This window comes from Macaca nemestrina, chromosome 11, assembly GCF_043159975.1.
Source record: "Macaca nemestrina isolate mMacNem1 chromosome 11, mMacNem.hap1, whole genome shotgun sequence".
In the NCBI taxonomy this organism is placed as follows: Eukaryota; Metazoa; Chordata; class Mammalia; order Primates; family Cercopithecidae; genus Macaca; species Macaca nemestrina.
Window position 1 is genome coordinate 73,010,293 of NC_092135.1, and position 17,048 is coordinate 73,027,340.

The 17,048-nt window shown below is 34.9% G+C and overlaps 1 protein-coding gene across 4 annotated transcripts in view; it reads right to left on the reverse strand.

Moving 5' to 3' along the window:
- Positions 1–17,048, reverse strand: part of LOC105483203 (activating transcription factor 2) — a 90,520-nt gene that overhangs the window by 13,839 nt on the left and 59,633 nt on the right. For 3 of the 4 annotated variants that reach the window (XM_011743914.3, XM_011743907.3, XM_011743913.3), the window contains 2 exons: positions 9,632–9,781; positions 5,245–5,451 (listed from right to left, as the gene is read on the reverse strand). In XM_011743914.3, coding sequence (XP_011742216.1) covers positions 5,245–5,451; positions 9,632–9,781 — 357 coding nt within the window. Of the gene's footprint in view, positions 1–4,724; positions 4,799–5,244; positions 5,452–9,631; positions 9,782–17,048 lie in introns of all 4 variants that reach the window. The other variant, XR_003018347.2, reaches the window with a different exon arrangement.

A 17,048-nucleotide genomic window follows, 5' to 3' on the forward strand; every position in this document is an offset into this window, starting at 1 on the left:
TAAGATGCATGAGATGACCGCAGCTACACTAATACCCCTTTCTTTCATCTAGAATATAGTTAAGAACTCAGTGGAAAAAAGCGGAAGACAGTTAGATCATAGAATTCAGAAATTATAACAAACAGGTATTATAAAGTATCTTCCAATTATTGCTATTTTTTCCTATTTCAAGTGATAAATACTGAAATAAGATATTGTCTGGTACCAGAAATAAAAGATTTAATCTCATTTTCTATAAGTCAATGAACCAATAAACAAAACCTTTTCCACATCATTAACTTATGAGTAAATTCTAGCTATAAAAGTGTGCTTTTATTAATTTATCGTGCTTCCACTCCACACACATTTTGCAGTATCTAAGTTATTAGGTTGGTGCAAATGGAATCACGGCTTTTGCCATTAAAAGTAACGGCAAAACATACTTTTAATGGCAAAAACTGTGATTCCATTTGCACCAACCTAATATAACAGCCAAATCCACACAAAAATAATTATCAAGTTGTACCCACAGAGTAAATGTTAAGCAGCTACTGTTAGTAAAGAAAAGGAATCTGCTTTTTGTTCATAAGGAAACATGCTACATTTATAAACTGAAAATTAACCCCCACAATGAGTATAACTTGAAAGACAAAGCTTATAAACAGTAAAAACCATTTCAAGTAAAAGATAACAAAATTAATAAAACAGATATTACTTTAAAAATACAATAATTGGCTGGGTGCAGTGGCTCATGCCTGTGATCCCAGCACTTTGGGAGGCCGAGGCGGGCAGATCACCTGAGGTTGGGAGTTCGAGACTAGCCTGACCAATGTGGAGAAACCCGTCTCTACTAAAAATACAAAATTAGTCGGGCGTGGTGGCGCGTGGCGCACGCCTGTAATCCCAGCTACTCAGGAGGCTGAGGCAGGAGAATCACTTAAACCCGGGAGGGGGAGGTTGCGGTGAGCTGAGATTGCACCACTGTACTCTAGCCTGGGGAACAAGAGCAAAACTCTGTCTCAAAAACAAACAAACAAACAAACAAACAAAAAAAACCCCAATAATTTATAACCAACAGTATTCAATTTTTGGTCTAGATTACCATAAATGTCTCTAATATAATTTGATGAAATTGCTCTTTTAGCAATGATTTGGGAAAACTAAAACAATACTAAATTTAGTGAATGCGGCAATAAGGCTGAATATATTTTCTTTAAGACCTAATATGTATTTGGTAAAAATATGAACAATCATACCTCAACACTTGCTAAACCTTGTATCACATATAAAACTTTTAAGTAAACTATGGGTCATTACTGCCCACTACACTGATCAGCTAAGCTTGCATGTCACATGAAGGATCATCAAGGAAATACAGAATTGATTAAAGTTTTCACATAAAGTAGGGTATAATTATTTCTTTGACGTTCAATTTTCCTTACAAGTCATTCTGTTCTTCACAGTTAACGGTTTTGCTGTTGGCAGACTGAAGGAAATTTTTCTCCCTGAATCTATTATAGGCATGTTAACTCTTCACACTCTGAAAGCTAAAATCTGTCACATTTAAAAAACTTACTTTACTTGACAAATAAGTAGAAAACAACAAAAAGTCAAAATAATATATCGACTTGAAACAATAACAGAAAGTCATAGTTGAAGTACCCTTTCTTTCTAAACCATCCACACTCTCAATTCCCTCCTCACCATTGTTTGCACGTTGGTACATGTCATTCCTAAAATGCTAACTATACTTAGGGAGTCATTTTTATACCAGTTCCTATACCTATGCATTTACCCATCTAACTGTAAACCTTTTTATTAATAAGAAAGGATTATGCTTTATTAAGCATAATAATAATGCTTAATTAAGATGCAACTGACCTTTTTTGGTAATTTACTGAGGTGAAATTCATATAACATAAAGGTAATCAGTTTAAACTGGCATTTAGTACATTCACAATGTTGTACAACTACCACCCTCTGTCTAGTAACAAAACATTTCCATCGCTCCAAAGTAAAACCCCTTACTCGCTAAGCAGTTTCTCCCTATTCTCCCTCCCCCATTAATATGCCTTCTCTCTCTATGGATTTATTTATTCTGGGTATTTCACATAAATGGAATCATACAACATCTGATGTTTTGTTCTGTATTCTTTCACTTAACATAATGTTTTGAGGTTCATCTACACCATAGTATATACTTCATTCCTTTTTATGGCGGAATAATATTTCATTGTACTTATAAACCATAACTTGTTTATCCATTCAGCTTGGATGGATATTTGGGCTGTTTCCAACAACTTTCTTTTTGCCCATACAAATATATATACTATAGATATTTTCCCAGGTTAACATAAATAGATGGATATAATACTTTTTTTTTTTTTTGGAGAAGCATTTTAAATAAAATCCTTGATAATATATCATTTTGGCTCCTATTTTAAAATGCATTTGTAAATCTAAGACGATGCCATCATCACCCAGTTTTTAACGATTAAAAATACTGGTTTTACTTGTTCTGTACATAATTTGAGATATTAAACTCAAGTTCAAATGTAGAGCTTAATTTAGTGATTTCCTAAATTTAGCTTCCATTTAATACTCTCATGCTTCAAAAAATGATGTCAGCAAACTTCTACCTAATGATAAATCTTTATTTATTTATTTATTTTTATTTATTTATTTATTTATTTATTTATTTTTGAGACGGAGTCTCGCTCTGTCGCCCAGGCTGGAATGCAGTGGCCGGATCTCAGCTCACTGCAAGCTCCGCCTCCCGGGTTTACGCCATTCTCCTGCCTCAGCCTCCCGAGTAGCTGGGATTACAGGCGCCCGCCACCTCGCCCGGCTAGTTTTTTGTATTTTTAGTAGAGACGGGGTTTCACTGGGTTAGCCAGGATGGTCTCGATCTCCTGACCTCGTGATCCGCCCGTCTCGGCCTCCCAAAGTGCTGGGATTACAGGCTTGAGCCACCGCGCCCGGCCCGATAAATCTTATCTTTATTTCTCCAATCAAAAAACTTCTACCCAAATTAGGAAGTATATACAAAGCACTGCTAAAATAATGACATTTTAATCACAGATTGTGATAGAAAAAACATGAAATAAATGGGGTCAAGATTATATTTCTTTTGAATACTGAATTTTCCATGGTTTTCTGCAATAATAAAGGGCTAATAGTGGTAACCAGTGCTGCAGTATAACTAAGGAACAGCAATATCTCATTAAAAACTATTAAGATTGCTCTAAAATGGTTCAAAGCAGAAAACTTGCCTAGCTTAAAATCCCTGTAAATAATAACATATATGTATGTACTACTTCATAGTTTTCAGGTGCTTTTACTTCTTAAATAAGGCACAATAAGCCAAATTACAAAGGAAAATAACGGTAAATTTGTCTTACTAGTTTTTCTGTAGGAAGAAACCCTTGAATTGACTGATTTATGTAACAATACAGAGAAGTAAGACCATCAGGTATTACCACATCTATTATATAGGTAAGACAACTGAAGGTAACAGTGATTGTGTTTTATGTCATACAACTAAAAGAGAGCAGGTCATTCAGAAGATTTTGTTAGTCAAGAACGGAAAAAAATACACCTAAATCACTTCATTAATGTAATAATATCTGAAAATTTAATAATAAATATAACAGAGTTGATATAAAATAGCCATTTTTGCAGCATAAATTAGCACCTACAGTCTATATTATTTAAAAAAAAAGAAAATTTAGAAATGTTTTCTAAAAATTTCTGAAACTTGTTCTTGATTAAAAATTTATCAGATGATGGGCCAGGAACAGAGGCTCAAGCCTATAATCCCAGCAATTTGGGAGGCTGAAGGCGGGTGGATCACCTGAGGTCAGGTGTTCAAGACCAGCCTAGCCAACATGGTGAAACCCCATCGCTACTAAAAATTAGCCGGGCGTGGTGGTGTGCACTTGTAATCCCAGCTACTTGGGAGGCTAAGGCAGGAGAATCACTTGCACCCGGGAGCTGCAGGTTGCAGTGAGCCAAGATTGCACCACTGCACTTCAGCCCAGGTGACAGAGAGAGACTCCGTTTCAAAAACAAAAAACAATTTATCAGATGATAAATAATAAAATATATGTCTTAATAAACCCTAGAAGATAAGTACAAATTTTAAGTCTATGTGATGTGGTACATTGTATTAAAAATTTCTTCTAAATCATTAGAATCATTAAAAATAAGTTCTGCAAGACAATCTATTTGTTCTATCATGTCAATATTCAAAGCACAATAAAGACTTGAAAGATGTCTGCTTCGCATTAAAAAAATTTAAATTATAAAACTTACATTTGGCTAAATGCTATGTCTGATTTAGCTAAAAACTGTTTCCTAACCATTTAAACAGACAATTATATTGGTGATATCTTAAAGACAGATTTAAGAAGACAGCAGATCTCTTACCATCAATTATGATTATACAGAAAGATTCATTTTTAACTGAGTATGGATAATTCAGAAGATTTAGCTAGATTAATAACAAGTGCAATTTATTAACATCAGTTTTCTAGTTGATACTTATCAATTGGTAGTTTAAGATTATATGGGAGAATATTTACGTTGAAAAAACACAACAAAAACAAAAGGAAGGAAGAAAAACAAAGGAAACAGATTTGGTGCTGCCTTAAAACTTTATACTCCATGAGGTTTTAAGAAATGTATCTGAGGCACATTGGCAGGGCAGTATGAAATGATCTGTACTGCCACTGGCCATAGTGTACCTGGTCTGTGGATAATTAGAGTCCTTCAGTTTCCAAAGCTGTCAATCTGGCACCTTTCACGAGCAATATATTCACTTTAAATAAAACAAAACAGAACAAAATTTATAATTCAAAGAATGAAAGAATTCAAAAACTGCTACTGAAGCAACTTTATAGTTGTGCTATAAACCAAAAAAATAGACAAGAAAAGTGAAATAACAGTGATATTTTTAAATTTTAAAATTCTCTGCACTTTATATCACAACTTTATAAAGTTCAAACCAGATAGTTTAGCTACTTCTGTACGCAGGTAAACATATTTTAAATTTCTTCATTGTATCAGTGTTGAAAGCTTTATATTATTTAATCTCAGCATCCAAACAAACAGGTTTACAAAACTATGATTTACTATAGATTCCATACACACCCAATATTATGTCCTAAAATGTATGGAGGCCCAACTAGAAAAAAAAAAAAAAAAAAGCTATGTTCACAATTATTAAAAAAGAAATAAAACAAAATTCACATATATGCACCTTACCTGCAGCTGACCATTTAATGAACTCAAGTCTTCTGCTTTCTTCTCTAAAGACTGAACCCAGACTTTCCTTTTTTGTCGGCATCTTGAAGCGGCTGCTCTATTTCGCTCTAAAAACTTTCTCCTTTTTTCATCAGGATCTTCGTTAGCTGCTCTTCTCCGACGACCACTTGTACTTTGGGTCTGTGGAGTTGTGTGAGCTGGAGAAGCCTATTATAAACAGAGATGAAAGCTTGTTATATTTGTATCTAGTGAGTGAATTAACATAGGCAGTAAACGGTGTCAAAGGGGGACAGCAATTTTATTTTCTAAGTTTTGTTGAATACATCAGTATGTTGGGACAATATGAAAATGTGGTTTAACGTCTTTCTTGAATATACTTATGTTAGGAGCTATCTATAACACAATTCTCACTAATGCAATGTCACAGCAAATGTATTCTTTATATATAATATTTTCATTTACATACAAATATGAAAAAATTTAAAATATGATACAAATGATATATAGAAATATTTTTCCAAGTGTATTTTAACAGATTTTATTGTATTATTCAATCCCTGGAAAACTGCTGATTATAAATTTCTCAAAATGTTTAATAACTTCCTATTTAAATTCATGATAGAAAACCAAGATTTCTATGCTATTTTTAAGTTAAAATATCTCATATTAAATGTCAATTTTCTTAAAGAAAATTGGTTTCTCTAAAGTTATGAAGTGAAAATATGTATATTCTTTGGTATATTCAGATTTTCTTCAGTTCGTGAAATTTACGGTCAGTCTTTTTCTAAGGGTCAAGTTCTTGTATTTATTAATGCTCATTTTTCTGGTAGGGAGAATCCCACAGGAACCTTAATTTTCATTTTAATTATTCCCTCTGCTCCCCAGTGAATCAGCTTGGTTATCTCAGATTAGTCAGAGAAAAAAGGAGACCTTCAGTCACTAGTAATACTGTCTAGTGTTTAAGACTATAAAACAATGGGTACCTTCAAGCCTTTCATGAACCCCAAAACTGTGCCACAGAACAAATGAATATGGGTGTCAAAAAATGAACTCTTGGCTGGGCGTGGTAGCTCATGCCTGTAATTCCAGAACTTTGGGAGGCCAAGGAGGGCGGATCACCTGAGGTCAGGAGTTCAAGACCAGCCAGGACAACATGGTGAAAACCTGTCTCTACTAAAAATACAAAAAATTTAGCTGGGCGTGGTGGTGCATGCCTGTAATCCCAGCTACTCGGGAGGCTGAGGCACAAGAATCGCTTGAACCCGGGAGGCAGAGGTTGCAGTGAGCCAAGATTAACACCACTGCATGCCAGCCTGGGCAATACAGCAAGACTCAGCATCAAAAAATACAAAAAAAAAAGAAAGAAGAAAATGAGCTCTTGGAAATGGTGCAGAGAAAAGAACACTTTGTGGCTATAGGCACATAATCCAAAGGAGAAGCCTGAAAACAATCTTTTACCTATGATTTATTATATTTAAAAATGGTATGCACAAAGAAAATTTGTTTTCTCCTAATCTATGTAATACAAATCTTACATAAGGCTCAAGTTAAATTCTGCAGGTAAATTACCAAACTATTTTTCACTCTAAAAAATTCCAAAAAATAAAGTTATCATTTCTTTGTCCAAACAACTAGCATTACAGAGAGAGTTATTTCATTTATAAAGTATTTCACACCTGGGCAACATAGCAAAACCTCATCTCTACAAATAATTTAAAAAATTAGCCAAGTGTGGCGGCATGTGCTTGTGGTCCTAGTTACTCAGGAGGCTGAGGTGGGAGAGGACTGCTTGAGCCTGGGAAGTCGAGGCTGCAGTGAGCCATGACTGTGCCACTGCACTCCAGCATGGGCAACAGAGGAAGATCCCGTCTCAAAAAAGAAGTATTTTAATTGTAATAAAGATTAAGCATTTAAATTAGAGTGTTTCTTTTACCTACGTAATTGTAACTTAATGTTTTAGAAAAATATTTCTATGGTTGGCTTCAAGATTTGCAATATTGAAATTTTTTCTTCATTCTCCTATTTTCCTTTTTTTTTTTTTTGAGACAGAGTCTCGCTCTGTGGCTGAGGCTGGAGTGCAATGACGTGATCTTGGCTCACTGCAACTTCTGTCTCCCGGGTTCAAGTGATTCTCCTGCCTCAGCCTCCCAAGTAGCTCAGATTACAGGCGCCCGCCATCACACCCAGCTTAACTTTTGTATTTTTAGTAGAGATGGTGTTTCACCAGGTTGGCCAGGCTGGTCTCAAACTCCTGACCTCAGGTGATCCACCCACCTAGGGCTCCCAAAGTGCTGAGATTGTAGGCGTGAGCCACATCCTCCTATTTTTCTTACTGAGAATAGTAGGTTTTTTCTTTTACTCAGCTGGCTGAATAAGAGAGAACAGTTTATTTTTGGTTTTAATTGATTTAACTCATTACAGCAAAGACTAATCATAAGTACTAGAAGAATAGCAGAAGCTTAATTTCTGCTACTCAGAGTTATAGTTGTATATCTTTATGCCTATCAAGGATTGGAGGCTTCTTAGAAGTGTATACTGCTCCTTCTCGTCCCATGTCTATTGATTAATTCATTCCATTTCATTCAGAAAATACTTATAGGAACTATTCTAGAAACTAAGTATAGCAGTGAACAAACAGATAAAGTCCTGCCCTCATGGGGCTTCCATCCAATACAACAACATATAAATATACAAATAAAAATTAGATCCAGGAAAACTATAGTTAGTACAAGAAAGGACAATAAAAATAAATTATATTCATTTTTAAAAAATAACCCTTTAAAAATGTAAAAAGTCATACTTAACTTGCAGACCACACAAAAACACCCATGGGTTGCATATGGCCTGTGAAACATTGTTAAACCCTGAGGTATAACATTAACACACATACACAATCACTCAGCCTCTCATTTTCCCTTTTGGTCCCTAAGCTGTTTAGTGGATGACAACCACAACTACATTTCATTATGTTAAGTTTTTAAAAGACAAGATGCAGTTATGTAAATACTTATGCTTAGGTGGCAATCTAAAACTTGTTTATGTGTGTTTCTTTGATTGAAAACTTTTGCTTTTTAATGCCAATGCTAATATTCTTCAAGTAAAGATAAAAGGTCTAAATAGAATTCTGAAACACTTAACAGGAGTACAATAATCCTTTACTAGAAAGAATTAGAAAGGCACTGCAGGCATATAACAATATCAATCATCTCACAGGCAGTCACAGACTAGAGGTAAGTGAAAGGGGTCTCCAGTATAAACAGCTGCCATAAAGCGTATTTGCTCCTTTGGTGATGTTTCACAAGTTTTAATTCAGCAACCATTTGATTTATGTTAGTAATGTAATACCTACATATGTGTGTATGTGTGTGAATATTTATCTACATATTTCTCTAAAAGACTTCTGATTACCTACAAGTGAGATAAGGTTACTTATACAAATAAATAACAAAGAGTAATGTTTTACAATGAGTGAGCAAATATTAAAAGCAGAAACAAGAATTATTTGTTCTGCTAGTATCGGAAACAGAAAAAAACATCTGCCTCTTTGGGACATACACACTTTAATGGTTGTACATGGCAACACAATACTAAAATATGATATGCATTGTAATCACAAACATATGGCATTTTAGGAAAAAGCAAAATCAATAATTTTTTAAGACGAGATCCAAAAAGATTCTTTAGAAATCTTAGTTTTGCTACTTGAAAAAGAACATAAGATTTAGTTATATACATTTCTGAAGAACACAGCATCCCTTAACAAAGAAGTTATTGTCTATAAAATTTACAGAACTTAACCTATTAAATTTTCCTATAACCTCAATACCTTGGTTACATAGGAGAATAGGTCAAATCAAACCTGTTTATGCCACAGCAAGAAAAAATATCTAGTGTTATTAGTTATGGTTTATGTCAAATTTGTAGTTTTGGACAATAACTAAGAAAACAAGATACAATTTCATTCTTCTCACTATAAGGTTCTAATATTATTTTTCTAGTTATATAACTATTTTCCAAAGTCATAACTCTATAAACTTCCTCAATCAGGAAACAGAGAGTAAAGGAAATTTCTCAAAGCAGTATTTAGTTTCACTGTCCTAAAATCAACAGAAAAAGATATTTTCTTTAAAAAGAATTGTACCACGTCAGACCAACATATATGGACACCCACAGAAATATTTACAGGTGTCCTAAACAGAACAACCGCTCTATTATGTTTATTTTTGTATCAATTCTTGTACACTGAGCTACCTTTTCCTAAGGCTTTTGATACCCCTTTGGAATAACAACATGACCAGAATAATATTTTTTAAATAAGTCATAAGTTATACTGTACTTGTCTGTTTAAAGATGACAGAGTGCTGAATAATAAAAACAACACACATACCGGAGTCTCTGTAGTGGATGTGGCTGGCTGTTGTAATGACTGTGGTCGAGATTCCTCTGACTGAGTCCTAACCAATCCACTACCATGACCTTTGACAGTATCACCATTGGTAACTGGAGGATGTTGCTGGGTCAAAGCAGCTTTTAATCTCTGAAATGCAAACACCAGTAAAAATTTTTTTTAAGTCCTTAAAGATCATCATGAATATCAGTAAGACAAACAGTGAGATCTTAGGTAGTTTCCTTGAGTCTTTTTGCCTAGTACTACTAGAGGATTATGTATTTTGCTGTTTCTAGTGAATTTTGAGAAAATAATAATAAAGGCCTTAAAAATGTAACATCGTGTCATTGGCCAAGTAAGCACTGGCACCGAATCTGCAAACAGAGATCAAATGGGGACAAACTGAGCCTCCTCCTAGAACCTACAGCTGAGTTTATCTCTCTTAGGTTTTTCCTGTCCCCAGTAAGCAGATCTAGTTCTCTTTTGATGTTGCAGTTTGCCAGTTAATTATTGGATTGTATTGGACTCACATTCAGAGCATGATAGATCTAGTATTAGAATGAGGCCCCAGATATTTATGTCTACCACTTTCTCAAGATACAATTTCAGTGAAGCTTATTATGCTATCAATAAAAATTTGTCATATATGACTATTTTATCTCCCAACCAGTTAGTAAGCTCTTTAAGAGCAGAGATTATCTTATACTTTTGGGTATTCCTTTTAGCAAATGGTATAATTATTTGCTACATAGGTATAAAAGAAACACTTGTTAACTGATAGAAATTGATTTCTTTAGTGAAAATGGTCATATGTGATCTTTAAGGTGGTTTTATTGTTAGGATCTGTAAATATGAAATAATTTGCAAAGATAAATCATACCACAGTACCTTAGCAATGAAAGGGACTTCGGGGATCCCACAGACCTGAGACTATTATTGCTGATACTGTTCTTAATAACTAAGATGTAGTTCTTGGGCCCCAAATATACATTATTATAGAAATTGGAGTCAGAGTTATATATACTACACTTTCCTACGATTCTTATAAAGGTGCATCTTTGAGGGGGATGGAGGCTAATAAGAGAGTGAGAGCGAGTGCGAGTGCGAGTTAGAGACAAAAGAGAGAGACAGAGACGTGAGAACTATGTTGCAGCCTACCCAGTGTTTCCCAAACTTCTCAGAAGTAAATAACTGTCTGGGGTGTTAAGTGTTAAGAACACATATTCTTGGCAATCTTTTCCTTTCTTCCTTCCCTGAGTATAGCAGAAAGGGGTGAGTGAGAGAAGAGCTTTTGAAAAAGATCCCCAAATAATACTAGTACAAGTATTTCCATTCACTTCAACTAAGAAAAATTCAGAAATTTTTATAACTATTTCAAGACTTGTAATTTCTTTCTTTTCATCTAGGCCTATCTTCTTACTATGTGATCCAGATCCCATAAAATCTGAAGCATATATGAAAAGATCACCAGAATTTTAACTGAGGCAGTAATTATGCATGAACAAATGTTACTGGACATTTTTTCTCTCTCTTGCGAATCACTGTATATTCTGGGTGTGATTTTTAAAATAAAGTCAATTTGTAAAAAGAAAAGTTTTCTTGAGATATAAGTTACACATAGCAAGTTAACTCTGTTTAGTGTACAATCCCATTAATTTTTTTTTTTTTTGAGAGGGAGTCTCTTCCTGCACCCAGGCTGGAGGGCAGTGGCATGATCTCAGCTAACTGCAACCTCCACCTCCATGGTTCAAGCAATTCTCCTGCCTCAGCCTCCTGAGGAGCTGGGATTACAGGCCCATGCTACCACGCCCGGCTGACTTTTGTATTTTTAGTAGAGACGGGGTTTTCATGTTGGCCAGGCTGGTCTGCAACTCCTGACCTCAGGTGATCCACCCTCCTCCGCCTTCTAAAGTTCTGGGATAACAGGAGTGAGCCACCGCGCCCGGCCTCTATTGAATTTTAACAAACAAATACACTCATGCAACCTACCCTACAATCAGGATACATAACAGTTTTACCATAACAAAATCCTCATGCTCTTTCCTGTCATACTCTCCTCCCTGGCCCTGGAAACCACTGATCTATTTTCTGATCCCAAGAGTTCTGTCTCTTCCAGAAGATCATATAAATGGAAACATACATTGTATGGCCTTTTGAATCTGGCTTCTTTCTCTTAGCACAATGCAGTTGAGATTCACCTGTGTATTATCTGTGTTATCTATTATCTGTATTATCTATATTATCTGTAGTTTTTTAATGAGTTTTTAATTGTATAGTATCCCCATTTTACACTTTAGGAAACTAGGTATCATTTGCTCAAGGATGCAGAGCTGTTAAGCTAGTTCAAATTCTGGATATAAACCTAGATCTCTTCAATTTCAAGTGCAAAATATTTCCATGGCACCATGCTGCATACTTTATCCTTGGTGCTACCAGAAAACACAGGGAAAGATCAAGAAAGAGAGTCTGAAGCTTTGTGGCTTAATGATTCAAAAGACAATCATAAGGATTGAGAGTGCCAAACCTGTTAACTGCAACTGCTAAGCCAGGATCAGTCATGTTTTCTCCCTCTTTTCTGACAGACTACTTCTTCATGAATTATAACAATTACCACTTATGTAGTATCTTGGTGCTTTCACTGATTAGAACATGCAATGTACTATGGTCTTATACAGCTGAGAATACACTTTAGGTTCAGCACCTAACTCCACCTCAAACTATCTGTGACTTTGAACTTAACATTGATCTTTGAGTCTCAATTTCTTTACCTATAAAACTTGGAATAATAACTTCCTTGCAGAGTTGAGTTGAAAAACAAATGTAACATGTAAAACTATCTGACTTGTAAAAGAATTTTTCAGATGTTTCCTTACTTCTTTAAGAATACTATTGAGGCCTCTATTTTCTTAGTACGGAGGTCCAAAGAATCAGGAGAGTTTCTATGTTTCTGAATTTTCAAAATGTCCTTAAGGGTCATCTTAAGCATTACTTTGATCCCAGACATATTTTATATGTGAGATGTAAAAAGTAGAGGTTCTTCTTCAAAGACTTTCCTCCCATCTAATTAGGAATAAACAGTAACTTCTCTTAGAAGCAAAATTTATTCAAAGACCTGTGCTAATATTCTTAAATATCTGCTAGCTGTAATAAAGAAATCAATGTACTTTATGTTCTTAGCTCCCACAATTTAGCCTAAATATATGCCCTGGCATGCTTATACTGGTCCAAGCAAGCATTAGGTCATAGCCTGTTCCTCTTCCTTATTTGAAGGTGTTTTTACCTTTCTCAGGATCCCACAAGTTACTTTCTCCTTCCTTTATTCTCCTCTGCCTTTGTTTCTTTAAAAAGTTCTAAGTTGCTAGCCAATCGGGACAAATACAGAATGTGAGGTCCCATTCCAGTCAACAGAAACCACACACAGCTGTAGGGTGGATGTGTCAGGTTATAAATGACCCTGTCTCCTTTGTTCGGTGTACTCTTGTGGGAAAACTGCTGGCGAGTGTACCCTTTCTGCAGAAAGTAAAAAAACTGGCCTTGCTGAGGAAATTAAATTCATGTTCACGTGCTATTTCTTTACGGCACCCGAGAACAAGCAAGCATTCCTGACAGAGACATGCTCAAGACCATACCAAAAACTGAATTTTTCAGAATCAAGACAAGATTCCTAGTTCCTTTTATAAACAATCAGAAACAACTATATTAGTAGCTAAAACATAGGCAATTAGGACCCTAATAATTGATGGGATAATGTGGAAGTGGATGGATTAAAACTGAAATTAAATGAGGGACTAAAGTAGTAGCTGGCTAGAATCAGATAGGAATACTCAGGAAAATGATGAAGAAGTATTTAAAGTAGAAAGACCTGAGTTGGAAAAGTGTGGGTCAGAACAAAGGGAGACAGTCTTGGGAGGTCATAAGTCTGCATATTTACATATTTTATAAATAGAATGTTAGACATCAAAATACAATGACTAGTAACTAGTCTATAGTGATACATTGGGGCTTTCATTTCTAGTTTTAAAATGTGCACAGATATAACTAGAGGTAGAAATGTGAGGCTTAGTAAATTATGTGTTGGGAAAACATTTTTAAGTCCTTAGGTAGAAATCATCACAGAATTGAAGAGCATTTAAAGTTTTACAGTGAAGAGCTTAACTCTCAGAATTAATGAAATACAGTAACTGCACATAGGGGAGCCTGAAATACATAAACATCACTCTCTTGAATAATCTTTAGTAGGGCAAGTTACTACCTTATAGAGCACTTAAAAGCAGCATCAGTATCCATTCATTATCCTTCCTTGACTGCCCTAGGGTATACAGTACTCATCCAGTGAGGAAGCTCTAATGTTTGCTCCATGCTGTTACATTGATTACAATGGGTCTGAGTTGAAAAGTATGCCAGTGGGTATACAACAGAAGAAAAAGATTTAAAGGGTTAATTAACACTGTTCTAAACTGTCCATTAATTTTTCTAAAACTACAACAAAAATGCACATATGCTAAAAAAATTAGAATTAGGTCAAAAAAGCAGTCACTAAGTATCATTCATATAAATTTTACAATTAATGTAAGGATATCTACAATCCAGCCATACATATTTGTTAGGAGCATTTGAAGAAGGCCAAATACTTTGGTTTAAAGAAAAATAAATGAAAATACATATAAATGTAATGAACATCTATTTTACAAAAGAATTTTGGAGCTAGCAGAGATAATGAAAGTCAAGTAGTCCAATCACTATCTTACAGATATAGAAACTCCAAAAAACTGAAGTTACTTCCCAGAATCATAGTTAGCAGAGATAAAACCAGAAATTCTACTTCTTGACTCCCAGTTAACTGAACATATTTTAAACAAAAGCTTTGCCAAACTGGAGCTCTAGTCTAATGTTAAATTTTCTAAATCTATTAGTGATCAATTAAGTCAAGCATCTGATATTGGTCAGTCCATTACTAAGATCAAAATCTCTCTCAATGGACAAATTTAATATATGTAAATAAGGATTAAGTACTCTGAGAAATAAAGATTGAGCACTCACAAAAATTAAAGATTTAAGGTGGGGTGTGATAGCTTATGCCTGTAATCTCAGCACTTTGGGAAGCCAAGAGGACTGCTTGAGCCCAGGAGTTCCACACTAGCCTGGGCAATATGGTAAAACTCCATTTCTACAAAAAACTTAAAAATTAGCCAGGTGTGGTGGTGCATGCCTGTAGTACCAACTACTCAGGAGGCTGAGGCAGGAGGTTTGCTTGAGCCCAGGAGTTTGATGCAGTGAGCTCTGGCCTGGGCAACAGAGTAAGACCCTGACTCAAAAAACAAACAAACAAAACCCCAAAAAAACAAAAGGAGGACTTTACAAGGTCTACATTATCCAACATGTACAAGAAAACTTAGGCATAATTTTAATTTAAAGGTAGACTTTGATAAACAAAAATGTCTTTATTATATTTCTATGAAACAGATCAATATTTTAATGTTTAATTTTCAGTGATGTAAAGTTCAACTACCATATTGAAAATTTTTTTTCTTAGAGAGATACAGATTGTTTCAATTAATTAAGGGATGAATAATTTGCTGTGCTGACCAATCTGATACATTTGCTTTAAGAGGTGATCTCCTAGAAATAATTTGTCATTCAAGTTCTATGTTGCACCCTTGAAAATAAATTTTATCACATCTGTCAGAACTTGGTAGGAACAAAGTACTCCATCATAGTTCAAAGAAAAAAGATAATCTTCTCTAGAAACAATTTATGAAAAAGTCAGATCCATATTTCATATGTGCCACAAAAGCTCATCAGAGTAATAACCCTCCTTCTCCTGGGTGTTATCCTACCATCTGCTGCTCTATTACTTATCTTTATTTTGCAACTAATTAACAGCATAATCTTCTAAATTCAGCAAGTTAATTATCATTATTGTGGTCTATGCAGCATCATCAGTCCTCATGAAATCTTGTCTCCCCACCCCCAGAGAACATATGAAAATCAAGTAGGTTGAGAGAGGGTCTGTTTCCTTGGAGTGGGCTCATTAGGTGTTTGCTGATTAGCTCGGCATGAAGAGGCAGGTCAGAAGAATTCTGCTGAACATGAGGTTCCATGCAGGGCCCAACCAAGTTAATGTAGGTTTCTGAACATTTGCCAAGATGCCCTCTGTCAGCTTTCAGTAGAAACCCCCTGCAGAAAACCTACTGGCTACCCACTGTGTGCAAAGATATTTCTCAGTTTGTCACACGTCTTAAAAAAAAAAAAAAAAAAGATTCTGGAGGATACTATTTAAATACTTTCCTAAATCTTAAAATCCCCAGATGATTAACATTTTCTTATTCAGAACGGTTGCTTTTTGATTACAAATATTACAAAAGAAAACTGTTTTATTAGAAGAGTAATATGATTTACGTGCTTAGTGACAAAACCCCTAAACCAAAATTTGGTGACAAATAGTCTAATTCTGTAGAAAATTATATCCTGGGAATTTTTCTGTTGTATTAAAAAGTACTAGACAGTCTTTCATTTTTCGGGCCCTATCGACATTTCTTTAACACATTCTTACTTTTCCAAAGGCTTAAAGTTCTTAAAAATTAAAAAACACAAGCTTACTGTGAATTTTTTGTTGTTGTTGTTAGTAGAAAAGAAAGATCTTATTTCAGTATTCACAACACACACAAACACAACGCATACATAATATCTTCCTGGAAAGGCACTGAACATCTGAAAATCAGGGAATTACAAAAGCATCCTTGGCTATGTTAGCATACAAAGTAAATTTCTCTTCAGCTGTAGTGTGCTACTCATTCTTCCATGTTCCAATCCCATTATTCTCTTAAGTTATTTTTAACCACAGGTCATTTTAGCAGAACTACTGCTACAATATACAGCATGTTATTAACAGATTGTGATCACAAAGGTCCATGCAGAATCCTGAAAGGATGATGTTTAAAATACTTTCAAAGACCTGAAAACAACAAAGTACAATCCAACAAAAGCAGTAAAAGAAGAAATTACAAGTTTTAAGGTGGTGGTGGGTTAGGGGGGGCGATGTGCAAACAGGTGTAGGGTCAGAAAAATCATTTAAGGTGTAACATGAATCTAGGGAATGTGAGCTGGGAACCACTTATTTGGAGAACGTGGACTTGGAGTTCTATATTTAAGGCACGAAAGAATCAAGTTCTGTGACCATTTATTTGGTCATTAAGAAAGCTCTGTGCACTGGGATATGAACCCATCTTCAATATTCTTCAGTTGGGATGACAGAATTGTTTATTTGGTGAGTCTTCTTAAGCCCACTGAAGCTTAAAAAAGTAAACCAATACCACTGACATTTTAATTTCAAACTTTAATTTCAAATAAACTATAACTATTTGGTATTTTACATTCTAAAAGTGTCTAATTTGCCAAGCGGAGTAATGTATTTCCC